The sequence below is a fragment of the Gadus morhua genome, chromosome 20, assembly GCF_902167405.1.
Source record: "Gadus morhua chromosome 20, gadMor3.0, whole genome shotgun sequence".
Taxonomy (NCBI): domain Eukaryota; kingdom Metazoa; phylum Chordata; class Actinopteri; order Gadiformes; family Gadidae; genus Gadus; species Gadus morhua.
The window spans coordinates 22892587-22906357 of record NC_044067.1 but is presented as its reverse complement, the minus strand read 5'-3'; the positions used below and the strand labels follow the sequence as shown (position 1 = coordinate 22906357).

The window sequence follows — 13771 nt, the reverse complement described above, 5'->3', positions numbered from 1 at the left end:
ACCGTCATAAAGGAGCACTTCGGGGCACCAGATTGCTTTAGAGCGCTACTGATCGCGTCGTGTGTCTTTCCAGTGTCAAATAGTTCACGAATAAAATCACCATAAGGTTCAAGTGCGGCCATAACTAAGGCTAAATATAATTAGACAGTCTATTGCTGGTTTAGGTGGTTGGCTCTTTTTTCTTCGCTGCGTTCTGCCTTCTGGTGTAGCCTATAACTATAAATGTATCTATTTTTGTTTTTCTGTTTCGGGTTTAAAAAACCAACACACAAAACACACAAACACAAATAAAATGCCGATTATTTGCTTATTCCTTTTGCCCTTTTTCCGATTCAAAACCAAATCAGAAAAAAACAAAAAACGACTCTGTTTTAAATCGGAATATTCAAAGAACGAACCATTCAATCCATTGTTTACTTCAGTGTTTTAAAAATGCCGGTCTTCGTTGGTCTTCCTGTTTATGAAGGTACGGATAACCCCGCCCCCTGCCCCCGGCGTAAAAGCGCTTCTAGTTCTAGCCCAGCTCAAAAGTGGGGCTGGAGTTGAATCGGTTTTTAGAGGCCGGAGCCGGTTCTTTGGCGGTGTGAAACCAAAACACTGGCCCTAGCTCCGAACTGGCCCGGAACCGGCTCAGATTTTGCGGCGGTGTGAAAGGTCCAACACACACACACACACACACACACACACACACACACACACACACACACACACACACACACACACACACACACACACACACACACAGACACAGACAGAGACAGAGACACACACACACACACACACACACACACACACACACACACACACACACACACACACACACACACACACACACATTCATCAGTGCACAGCTGCAGGAACTCCCCTGCAACGCCTGCTCTCAGATTATTCAAACTGTCTCTATAGCCTCCTTCCCCAGCTTCATTGAGCCCAAGGTGTGTGTGTGTGTGTGTGTGTGTGTGTGTGTGTGTGTGTGTGTGTGTGTGTGTGTGTGTTTCGCTTGAGGGTGGGGTTAGATATTAGCGTAGTAGTGTGGAGGTTTGGTTCAGAGTCCTAATTCGTTTCCACCACTTAATTAAAAGTGATGCCACCGTCTGATTGGAACTGCTGATGGATGGAGACGGAAGGATACCAGGTGTGTGTGTGTGTCTCTGTCTCTCTACATTACCTTTTCATCACATCCTCCTTTAGTCCTCCCCTGCCTTGCTATACTTTACTCGCCCCTTCCTGCGTTTCCACCTCTGAGCACTAACCCCACCCCTCGACCCCATCTTCCCTGCCCCCCTAACGGCGGACTCTTTTCAGAGCCAGCCCACTCCCAAGCCCAAGCTGTCCCTTTCTCGACCTCCCAGTCTTCCTCAGTCAGACCCTCTCTGCTGTCACTCACTGCCTTCCCGCCTTTCCGGGGGGTAAGGGTTAGGGCGGGAACTGTGTGTCATCTCAATGCTACTTCATGTGGATTAATGTCATTCAGTGTGGGCCAGAACAGATGAATGGGATCTCAGACAAGCCCCCCACCTCCTCCCGCATGCACACACAGACGCACGCACACAGACGCCCACAAATGCACACACAGACGCACACAAATGCACACACAGTTTGACTTGCTCAATCAGTACTTCCATTATGTGTGGCTAGACTAGGAGACTTCCTGGATCAGTACATCTTCAACATGACCGCAGCTCAGCGATATAGCAGTTTTACACTGGACACTTTTCACCATCATCCCATAGTCACCTTAATCACCTGGCGTGGCTGAACACAGATTAAGCACCATGCTGATAATAAATCACGCTATTAAGGTTGTTTAATGACTCCGGATGTGGAGTAATTTTCCCTTAGTCCTTGGCCTCCTCTTTATGGAGAATGACTCCTCTGTCCATTATTTTGGTTTCATGGCCCTGGATGAATACTCGTTGGCATTCAGCCAATGAGGATCGAGTATCGTTTAACAACAACCGGGTGTGGATTAACTTTAGCTCACCGCAGGGCTGTAACATATTCATAGTATAACTGTGCGGATAGTTTCACCATCGCTCTCAACGATAATAAGATTAATATGATTTGAAATGTGTATACATCTGACATATTTATTCAGATTGGGAAATCTCACTTCTAGAAAAGGTTTGTGTTGGCATGACATTAGTAAGATCTTCTCAATTTTCTGAAGTAACGAAGTAACTTCAGAAAATCGAAGTCACACCTCGAAACAACGAGGTCTTCATCACCCAACCCATGGGCCAGGAGTTCCTTGGAGCTGTTGGTGTTGGGTCCACTATGACTACGATGTCATTCTCCTTGAAATTTCTTTTGATGTGGGCCCACTTTTGTCGCTGCGTTTCATGTTAACTGGCGTTCAGGCATTATTCAGACCCTGGTCTCTGATTGACATGGTTGACTGTATTTAGGTGACGTCCTGGGGGGAAACGGACTAAATAGTTAGCGGGTGTCTCTTTAGAGATGGAGTCAGACCACATATTTTACCCTTCGGATTGTGTCTGTTTTCAGGTTTTGGATGGAATCAATTATGAATCAACAGCCTTATATTTCTATGATGGAATTAGCAGAATGATCTACTCTGAAGGGTCCTCCACCTCGTTGTGGATCACCTCTAACCTAATTAAGGGTGCACTCACACTAGGTCATCTGGCCGTGGCCGTTGGCCGTCGCAACTGTGGCCTGGCCATGGTAGGCTCTTGTACATACGTCATCACGTCGTAAGTAACACGTCATCACCAAGCGTCCGTTGCATGGACCATAAGACCATAATAAAGTCTGCCGCCAGTCAGAGTTCTAACAACAATGGACAACAACACAGAGAACACAGTTCGCACTTTGCTGAGTCTGTTGCTTATTTGGATATATGTTTACCGTTTAATGGGAAAGAAGGCTCGTCGCCTTTATTATGTCCGTGGTCGTCGCATGGACTATACGTCATCCAGCTCAGGTTGCATAGCCGTGCGTGTGCGCGTGTCGGCTCATTAGCATCGGTACCGTAGCGGCCCGTACCGTAGCAGCACACCTCTCCCAAGTGGCCAAATTGGCCTGGCCTGGCCAGACTGACTGGCCACACTCACACTGGCAGATTTGAGCACGGTTAGGTGTGAAAACGGCCACTGCCACGGCCAGATGGCCTAGTGTGAGGGCACCCTAAAGCTCCTTATAAATACATGAAGTGTACAGCTTGTTTGCAGTGTAGTTCATCAGCTAGCAAGCAAGTCTTTACCCCAATTCCCCTGCCCTGGGGGTGGTCCTATGTTCTACAGCAACAGCATTATCATAACATACAATCAGTACTGCCTATGCATCTTTGTATGAAGCCTAATTATGCAGCTTTTTATTCAAATGGTTTGCCTTTAGGCCGATGAGTGTGTGTGTGTGTGTGTGTGTGTGTGTGTGTGTGTGTGTGTGTGTGTGTGTGTGTGTGTGTGTGTGTGTGTGTGTGCGCGCGCGTATTAAGAGAGAGAGAGTGCAGAAGGAGATAGGAGGCTTGGCGCTGTAGCTTAGCTAGCTCTGACACCCTAATCCAGGCAGTGTGTGTTTTTGTCTGGGGGGGAGACTTATTTCTCTGGTGCAAGATGATAATTAGATGAAGTTCTAGAGCTACCCTTGTACCTAGCAGCCTGGTTAGCCCAACGGACTGTGTGTGTGTGTATGTGTGTGTCTGTGTGTGTGGGGAACACAAACACACATTAGGGACTCGGCTGAGGTTTTAAGCTGCAGTGGAAGGAACTAAATACACCAATCTGGTGCAATGTGGACCTCCTGTGTTGTTGTACAGCTTTGAGAACATGACAGTTGACTACATCTGCTATCCTTGAACCATAAGCCAGCGCTGCCAAACTTTTCAGCCCAGGGTTTCTGCGGCTCACGGGCCGTGTATTGCGGTATATGGCAACATTTGGCTCATGATGAGGATTCTACGGGCTCGGCCAATCTTATGGAATCAGAGTTGTTTCAATAAATCAAACAAAACTTTAGTGTTTCGTCTTTATTCTTTCTTCTCTCTCGGAATAATTTGAGAGAGAATGGAAGAGTACTGAACTAACTGAAGTCTTCTTGTCCACGTTTCTGAGAGGCTAGTGAAGAGGGTGTCACAATAGTCACACCTGCTTGGAATGTAGCATACACCAATCGTCACTGCATCCTGCATAGCGTTTCAACGTTTTCAGGTTGAAGAAGGCTGTCCCTTAGCTGATATGGCTTCAAAGCATAAATCTGGATATCTCCCTCTCTCTCTTTCTCTTCCTTTCTCTTTCTGTTTGCTTGTCTCTCCCTCTCCCTCTCTCTCTTTCTCTCTCAATCTCTGTTCGTTTGTTTCTCTCTCTCTCTTCAGCTCCATTGGTCCCTCTCTATCTCTTCCTTGTGAAATAACAATAAAAGCCCTGAAAGGAGATTTATTCAGCAGCGATTGTTCAGGACCGTTCCATCCCGGAAATAAGCCCTGTGGCTTCGGTTCTTGGCACGCAACGCGTTTGCATCACTTGGTTGATTATAAGAAATAGAAAAAAAATGTATTTTTATTTTGACCGCCACACCTTCTCTCAATGGCTCTATGCACACACTAGAGATGCGCGGATGGCGGTTGCAACCGCAACCGCGGATCGGGCGGGTGACGTGACAAAAAATAATATTTTAATTAAATTCGGGCGGTTGGCGGTTTAACCAACGAAATTCAAAAATATATACACATTGTTAAATGTCGTTACCTACTTCCAAGCACATTTTGAAATAATCCAATTCTCATCAGGCAGTAAATTGGCCTCTGTCTCTATCACACACACACACACACACACACACACACACACACACACACACACACACACACACACACACACACACACACACACACACACACACACACACACACACACACACACACACACACACTCACACACACACTCTCTAACGGAAGCAAAAAAGTTTAAATTAAGTGACGATCCGTCCCATGTCGCGTCTCCACAAACCTGCAAGTTATGAGACAGCTGTCAGTATTGGAAGAAGCTTTAACGTCTCGTAGATGAAACTGCCTGTGTTATTTTGTTTCGTATAAGTTATATTTTAAAACAGCCATTGTAGCCTACCAATCGTGGAATATGGAATTTCAAAGAGATGATGGAGTGATTTGACTCAGAAGTGACATCAGGCATTGGCAGCGCGAGATGTGCAGAACAAGTTAAACTTCTAGCTCAGTAACATCAACACCTAAGAAATAAGGTAAGAAAAATAGTCGGAAAACTTTGATTTGCAAGGCAGGCCGGCAAGTGTTGGGCTTGTTACAGTAGCCTATATAGCCTTCAATGCGGTGAAATTTCGGAATTAATAGGTTCGAGTCGGAGTTTCCTTAAAAGGCTATCTTTCATTTTGCAAAAAAAACAACACAGTAGGCTATATTACCATATTAAAATGGTGTACCAAATTGCGTTTTATTACAATGATAAAAAAGTGTAGGCCTACTAGCCTATGGTAAGGTCAGGTTTGCCGATGTGCTTGGCTATTTTAAAGTTTCTCCCTGTGCATCGATCGGAGACAGACGTCACTTCACTGATAATATTCTGGGGATAGGCTACAACATAGCCAATAGGCTTTCATACTAGGGACTTTATCCTTTAAATATCTTTGCGGCATTGGATCAGTCTCCTTTCAAGAACAGGCAAGAACTTTCTAGCCTCGCGTCAGCAGCGCATATACCTAAAAACAACAGGCGGATGGCGGGCGGGTGCGGTTTTGAAAATTGGTCAAAAAATTTGTTGCGGATGGATGGCGGGCGGATCAAGCGTTTTGTGATGCGGTTGCGGATGAAATAATAGCCCATCCGCGCATCTCTACACACAAGTGCAGACACACACACACACACACGCACACACACACACACACACACACACACACACACACACACACACACACACACACACACACACACACACACACACACACACACACACACACACACACACACACACAGGCGCAACACACACACATCCAGGAGGAGGGTCAAATCCCAGGGGAAGGTTGTGTGTTTTGACGGGTAGGTCTGGGGTGAGCGGGGAATTAGTGGAAGTGCAGAGAGAGGAGGAAGAGGAAGCCTGATTGGAGGAAGAGGATGGCATTTCAGGAGAGCTCCTGAAGACCGGACCAGACCTCACGCAGGTTCTCTCTCGCTCGCCAACCACAAACAGTGAACGCGTGGAACAGGCATAGACTATTTATATTATTACTTACTCTAAAAACACTGAAAAAATTCTATATGTGCTGTTTTATCGACACTTTAATGTCAGATCCAGCAGTCCAGCATTCAGTAGCACAACTTCTGGGTGGGGGAAGAGATATGCAATTTGTAAGAGAAAAAAATTCAGAAGGGGAGATTATCGATGTATTGCTGCAGTACAGTCTGCATGGTGATGATTTTTTTACTAGGGCAACGTGAAATAGTGAAACACCCCATTCACCCTGATTCAGCCTGTCTGCTACCAGATTATTTGGCTGAAGTCTGATGAGAATCTCGTGAGAATACCGGCAGGATATGGTAACTAGTCTTTCTGTCCATCCCTCTCAATCTCTCTGTCTCTGTCTCTCTCCCCCTCCTCCTCCCTCCTGATTTTGTTTGTTGCCCCAGCATGCTGAGCCTTGTGTGTACAGTGCTGCATTGTGTTAGCGGGACGTGGTCGGGACGACTCACACCTGACAACACTGCATATTTCACAGCCATGACTCAGAGACAGGATTGTGAACAGCGTCACCTGCCACGCACACACGCACATGCTCACACACACACACACGCTGTGCACCAGCGATGTGACCAGCAGCACACACCTTGTTGTCCTGTAGTGAGATAGTTCAGCCGTTGTGTTCCAGTGGGATGTTTGCTATGGTTAACGTCTAGGAGCGGCTTCTAAAATGCTGTCTCGTTGTAACATCCTGCCAGGGTGGAGCACTGTCTATATATCCGTGGTTCCTAGCAATAGAGGATACAATACATATATATATATATAATATATATATATATATTATATATATATAATATATATATATATATATATATATATATATATATATATATATATATATATATATATATATATATAATATATATATATATATATATATATATATATATATATATATATATATATATATATATATATATATATATATATATATATATATATATATATATTTATTTATTTATTTATTTATTTATTTTTGGGGTTATGGAATGTACACAGGAGAAATCAAATCACAGTGTAATGGTATGTTTGTGCTGCCAGCATCACTACAGGTGTGGAGCGACAGGAACAGGAGTGAAAGGAGCAGAATATAGGTCTCATGCTAGTGCGTTACATGCTAGGGTGCATTCACAAGCTGGGCGACGAGCACGGTCCCATGAGATCCTACCCAATCAATTAGCTCCAGTTGGTTCCAAACATACTTATTGACCACCCCTAGGCACGGACACAATTACACACATACAAAGTGACAGACACAGACAGACAGACACACAGACACATTCAAAGACAGAGACACAGGCAGAGAAAAAGACAGAGACACACACAGACACATACAGACATGATTGGCTCTGTTTATGTATTGCACATCAATTAGCTTCCCACTCCCACAGTAAATGGAGAGTGTTGTCATTACATTTTAATTACACTTAACCCAAAATACAGTCCAACGTGACCTTTGAGTCCCTCCACTTCCAGTGGCTTTCCTCTTTTGTGGCTATCTTGGGGTTTAAAGGTTGCATTATTTTTCTAGTTCTAGTTCTATCTAGCTTTGTTAACAATATGGACATGGAACATAGTATTTGATCCACAGAAGCTTAAGTGTAGGTTTAGTTCAGGGAGAGGATAAGGCTTGTAGCCGCAAGGTGAACTGCAAACATTGGGGTTGAACCCAGTTGAACCGTCTGGCTGGAAGTGCAACAACCCGACACTCAATTATCCAGAATCCTCTCAGTCAGGTAATTAAGTCCAGTCAAGTCTTCTGACTTTGTCTTTTGACTTTACGCCATTCAATCTCTTTCACTCATATAGTTACGACTGCTCATGTTGCTGGAGGCGGGGTTTGTAAGCGCATGATTGGCTTACAGCCAACCAAAACTCAGACAGCACGAGGAAGCCTTTCAGGGGGAGAGACAAGCTTATTATCCTGCCTGTCTGGACACCAGCATTCTCAGCAAATCGTCTGTAAAGGTTGCAAATCAACACAGTGTGGTCCTGTTCATCATGATAGCATTCATCAGTACGTCATGTAGTTAAATACAAGTCGGGAAGGAAGCAAGAGGTTGATCCACCCAGCGGTGCTGACTGGCCACAGACCAGTCACCACACTGCCGCTCCCTCACACTCACACAAGCCCTGGTCGGCACATCCATAAGTTTGGAGACTTTCTGAAGACCCAGGCTTTCTAAGACACAGGATAAACAGCAGCCCGGCAGAGAGGAGCAAGAGACAAAGGGAGGCTTTCAAGGAGGAGCCGCCACTCAAACAGCTCTTCCCCAGGCGACCCCTGACAGGCCACCTTCTCTGTTCAAACACAAGCAAGCTGCCAGCAACAGAGAGGATGCATTTCAAGTTCAACCTGCCTTTAACTGCAACATGGATCATTGTATTGCACTTCTTAAATAACCCCTTTACCGAAGTGCGTGTATGTTTGTTTGCATGTTCGTGTGCGTGTTTGTGTGTGTGTCTGGTGGGGGTGGAGTGTGTGTCTGTGATGTGTATACGTGTGTGTATGCCTGTAATTGCGTGTATGTTTGCGCACGTGCATGTTGGTGTCCCTGACTTTATGTCTGTCTGTCAACATAGAAGTTGATGGTCAAATAATCTATTTGTGTTTGAGTCTTCAATTATTTGAATTCTTCAGATATGCCCCATATAGGACGATGTGTCAATCTTAAGCCAAATTAAAGCAGTTATTTGAGGTGAGGTGTCGACACTTCTAGACCTGGTCCCACCGACGGCCTCTTCACTCTGTGGTCCGAAGCCTGGCCTTATGAAGGAGCAGTCAGCACTGTCTCGGCCTGTGGTGTCCTGGAGAAGCCTCCATTCGCCAGAGACTAGCAAGCTTTTAAATGTTCCCCTCCTCCAGCTGATTTTATCGTTAAACTATGGAGCAGGAGATTCACCACATTTTCTTTCTTTGCAGTGTGTGTGTGTGTGTGTGTCTGTTTGTGTGTGTGTGTGTCTCTGTGTGTTTGTGTGTGTGTGTGTGAGAGTGTGTTTGTGCTTGCTCAGTATTGTAAGCCAGGTGGTCAGTAGCTTGTCATGTGATATGCACTACCCTGTTCTAGTGGTACCCTGCGGTGCCAGTGCATATGGATTGGCAGTGTGAGGTGGAGCACGTGCACAGACACACACATATGTACACACGCACGTACACACACACTCAAAACGACACAGCCGCACAGCTAATGAGTCATCCTCCACTCTCTCACTCAGTCACTCTTCTGTGTCTCTCTCCCCCCTCTCTCCTTCTCTCTCTCTCTCTCTCTCTCTCTCTCTCTCTCTCTCTCTCTCTCTCTCTCTCTCTCTCTCTCTCTCTCTCTCTCTCTCTCTCTCTCTCTGTGTGTGTGTTCAGGGGACATAACTCAGAAAGGCTATGAGAAGAAGAGGGGGAAGCTGCTGGCGCCGTACATCCCACAGATACAAGGTAAGACCATTGTCGGCCATTCATGTGCCAAACTTCTCCTCCAGTGCCTCTGGAGGGCATTCTGCTGCTGTATATAGCTTAGCATTAGCAACCGGCTCGCATTGCCTTTAGCATGTCCTTGTGGGAGCGAAACTCAGGCTGACTCCCATGGAGGATTTCAGGCTTGTGTAAGGGTTTAGGATTAAAAGATCAAACTATAACTATAATAAAACTATTGAAATGGAAGATTCATGTGAAATGCTAGATGCTTTATGTCACATATTGCTTCATTGCGAGAGCAAGATGTGAGCCTGGGATGGGGTCTTTCTGACATTCATCTCAACAGTTCATCTGTTTTAACCGGACCGTGTGTCACAGCTTTGCTGGCTCATTTAGACTGCAGGGCCGTAATTGTACATGTGGGGCAATGAGTCGATGATGGGCCGAGCCCAGTCGAATGTCTCCCTCCAGCCCCATAAAACCTAGCTGTTAAACTGATGAATCATCATAAGTGGCATTTGATTAGAAGGAAGGAGTTTATTACATACTCGTGTGCTCACTGACCTTTGATCAATGCTGTAGTGATATGTTATTGATCCTGTTATGTATTGAGTGTAGATGCTGCAGATGAAAACATTAATGAGTATGCCGTGCTGCGTGTGCCATGAATTCCAGGCTCGGTGTATCCCACCATCTGGTTAAGATATTCTAACTCTGCTCTGTCGCTCACCATGGCTGGCCTCGCTCGGTGTAAGACTCAGACGAAGTGGGTTTGTGGTGAGTCCAGAGAGAGGAGTGTGTGTGTCTTCTCTGATCCATGATGCCTCCTGGACCCATGGGAGACATGGGGTTTGGCTTGGTTTCTCGGCGGGCTCAGCCTCAGTGGAAACCAGGACCCTTAGTGCACTGGTGTTTCCATTGGGATCTATTAGTGGACCTGGTCTTTGGCTTGAGTAGACCATCTCTCTGCTGCTCTCTCACCGTCCGTCTGTCTGTCTGATGCTCTCTCTCTCTCTCTCTCTCTCTCTCTCTCTCTCTCTCTCTCTCTCTCTCTCTCTCTCTCTCTCTCTCTCTCTCTTTCTCTTTCTCTCTCTCTCTCTCTCTCTCTCATATGTAGCTGTCTGTTTTAAGTGGTCCTGAATCAGAGGCTGAGGAGAGGATAGTGTAGGTTTGCTGGCACCTATATAAAATATACTTTAATTTATAAGAGGCTTTGATATTTCATTATTTCATAGTTTGCCATGTCCTGGAACCACTTTAGTAGTTTAAGCGACCTGGCAAAAAGGGTTCCAAATCCAATTCTGTTGTTATCATGCCAGGCGGTGTGGAGGTTCCATGGAGACCACCAAATAATACGACGCCAGGAGGAGGTTCTCTGGGTGTTTCTAGTAATATTGTTGAACTTACTAAAGCCATTTTTATTGACTTTAACACCCATAGACTTAAAGAGACTCAATATGAACGTATTCTGTCTATGGCGTTTTGTCAGACTGTGTTAGTAAGTTGCATATCCAAATCTTCCTACCATTATATAGTATGGTCAAAGGTTCTAGGTTATGTGAGTTAAGGAAGTTTATTTTGCCAATAACCATTTTTCATGGAGGGATTGAGTTCTAGGACGGAATCTAAAAGAGTATAGCAGTAGGCTTTGAAAAATAGGTCGGGACAAAGATGAAAGTAAATTTATTTATTTTGCTTACCCTCCATCTTGGCGATCTGTGGAACAATTTTGTTTGGTGTGTTCTCTAGATCGTTGTAAGTCCAGCGTTCAAGCTTTCTTATAATCTAAATAGTTCGGAAAGAAAGAGAGAATTTAATTCAGATTCCTGGGTACTTAAATTGTTATATAGTTACATTGAAGGGAAATTATGTGAATATAATATGTAGTGCTGCTGGGTTCACAGGCTTTAGGTTCTTTGTAAGTTAACTTTAAATCCAGATATTTTGCCAAGACATTGAGTATGTCAAGCACTTGTGGTACAGTAAGAGATCGGACAAATACAAAAGCACATCGTCTGCGACTCTGCGTATAGTGACACCCTATGGTTAGTAGTAGTACACCAATGGTAGTTCCAACACGCATGCAGCAGCAAAAGTTCTGATTGGTACAGCTATAGAAAGAGAAGACCGCAGCCCCATCTTGTGATCAGCTCTCCAGATCAGTTCTTCTACATACAATGCTATAGAGGACGGTCTCTCCAGAGGATGGTCGCTCCAGACCAGTTTTAATTTTAACACATATGTTACTTTGTACACATTTGTTACTAGGCCTACTCTGCTAAATATATATGTAAGGGATAATGTATAGAACGCCGGTCCTTATCGGGAAAATAAGCCCCGACAGGGCGAACAGTACACCGACGCGCAGCGAAGGCGTCTTGCTTCGCCCTGAAGGGGTTTATTTCTATAATGACCAGCGACGTTCTATAGGCCTACATGATCCCGCTTATTACACGGCTACTTGCCAAAACTAAAAAAATAACTTCACATGGTGCGCCTTTTTACAATTTATTCGTTACCAGCATTCGTAGTGTTGATCAGCTGCAGCTGGTTGCACCAGCAGAACGTAAGGTCCCACTTAGGCTACGTTGAACGTAAATCACCCAAACGTTCGACTTTACACTCTACTAAAAAAATAGCAGTTGCACCAAGCAGATAGTTTCAACGTAACACTAAGTTATAACTTATCTTTTACACCTCCCCTCTAGCTGGTGTAAGTTCCATACTAACGATAAAGAACCGTTAAAAGAAAAAAACGTAAAAAGATTTCAACACGCAGGGTAAAGATGGCTATTAGTTTTGAGCAATGGGAAGAGGAGTTTCAACGCGGTTTGCGCCGGGAACAGATAGTCCGTGACCGTATCGATCCATTTCTTTATTATGATGATGTCGAATTATATGCCCGATTTCGGTTTTGCCCGGCGGAATATTATATTTATTTATTTATTATAAAATCCGCCATCAAATAGCTTAACCTCACGCCTATACCGTCCAAGCATATTTTAGAGAATAAATGACTGAAACTGTTTTGTTTGCCCTCTCATTTGGGTGCTAACGCGTCTTCACTCGGATAAGGTGGAAACTTGCCAGTATTTTCTGTTTACATTGTTAGCTGTCAATGATTGGCTTGAAATTACCTAAACGTCATTAAAAGCGACACTGGTACAATTTATGCACTACTAGTAACGTTACAACTTAAGTTATGGTGGTGCAACCAAAATTTAGAACACCTTTAGTTTGACACTAGCTACGTCGAGCGTAGGGTTAAGGCGGACTTTACACCCAAACTTATGATCGGCTTTACGTTCTGCTGGTGCAACTGACTGCAGAGCAATAATTATAAATTGTCCGCAAAGACGGTGACGTCGCTTAGCAACGGAAGACGCTGGGGTTAACAAGTCACCGGACTACTACCAAAATGAACGGAGCGTTCCGCGGCATTGAGAAGACCTGTGTAATAAAGGCCTATAATATTTCTGTATATGGCATAGATTTCTCCTCAGATTAGGCCAATAAACCAATGATAAAAATAAAAACGCTCGATCAAAGGCCCGGCCCGACCCGAGGATAGTGGTGGGAAATATCGGAGAAGGATGCACTTATTGTGCAGCAGGACGCAGGGTGCAAGTGCAGTTGGAAGTGGTCAGGGCTAAAATTAGAAGTCACGACTGAGGTGAATTCAGTGAAGCATAACTTTCCACTGACTGATTTTTTCCAAAAAATTTAGAAAAAATGATGTGCTAAGTGCACACTCTGCATTAAAGAAATTAATTATGCCAGCAGGGGTGTACATGCCCTGTATGCACACTGTAAGGCAGACATTCATCGGAGGAAAGGGACAACAACAATAACTACATAAAGTGTTGCACAGCTTCTCCGAAACCCAATGCAGAGGTGTGTGTTTGTGTGTGTGTGAAAATAAATTAACTTAGTTTAAAAAGTCACTTTAACTAAGTAACTAATATAGTTTTTATCTTTCTAGGCATATAGCATATAGCATAGGCCTTCTCATGATAATAGGATATCATGCCGTCACATTTTTCCGACTTCGGGTAGCTCTCTTTTTTTGTCATACATGTGTTTGCATCCCTGAGTTCTTCGAAAGAGAATGGTCTCTTCAGACCAGTTCTTCAACAGA

The 13771-nt window shown here is 44.4% G+C and overlaps 1 protein-coding gene across 6 annotated transcripts in view; it reads left to right on the top strand.

Annotated features, from left to right (window-relative positions):
* The window catches only part of dip2a (disco-interacting protein 2 homolog A), a 176110-nt gene that overhangs the window by 72565 nt on the left and 89774 nt on the right, over nt 1–13771 (top strand). For all 6 annotated transcript variants that reach the window (XM_030343459.1, XM_030343457.1, XM_030343456.1 and 3 more), the window contains exon 2: nt 9583–9654. In XM_030343459.1, the coding sequence (XP_030199319.1) occupies nt 9583–9654 (72 nt within the window). The remainder of the gene's footprint in view (nt 1–9582; nt 9655–13771) is intronic.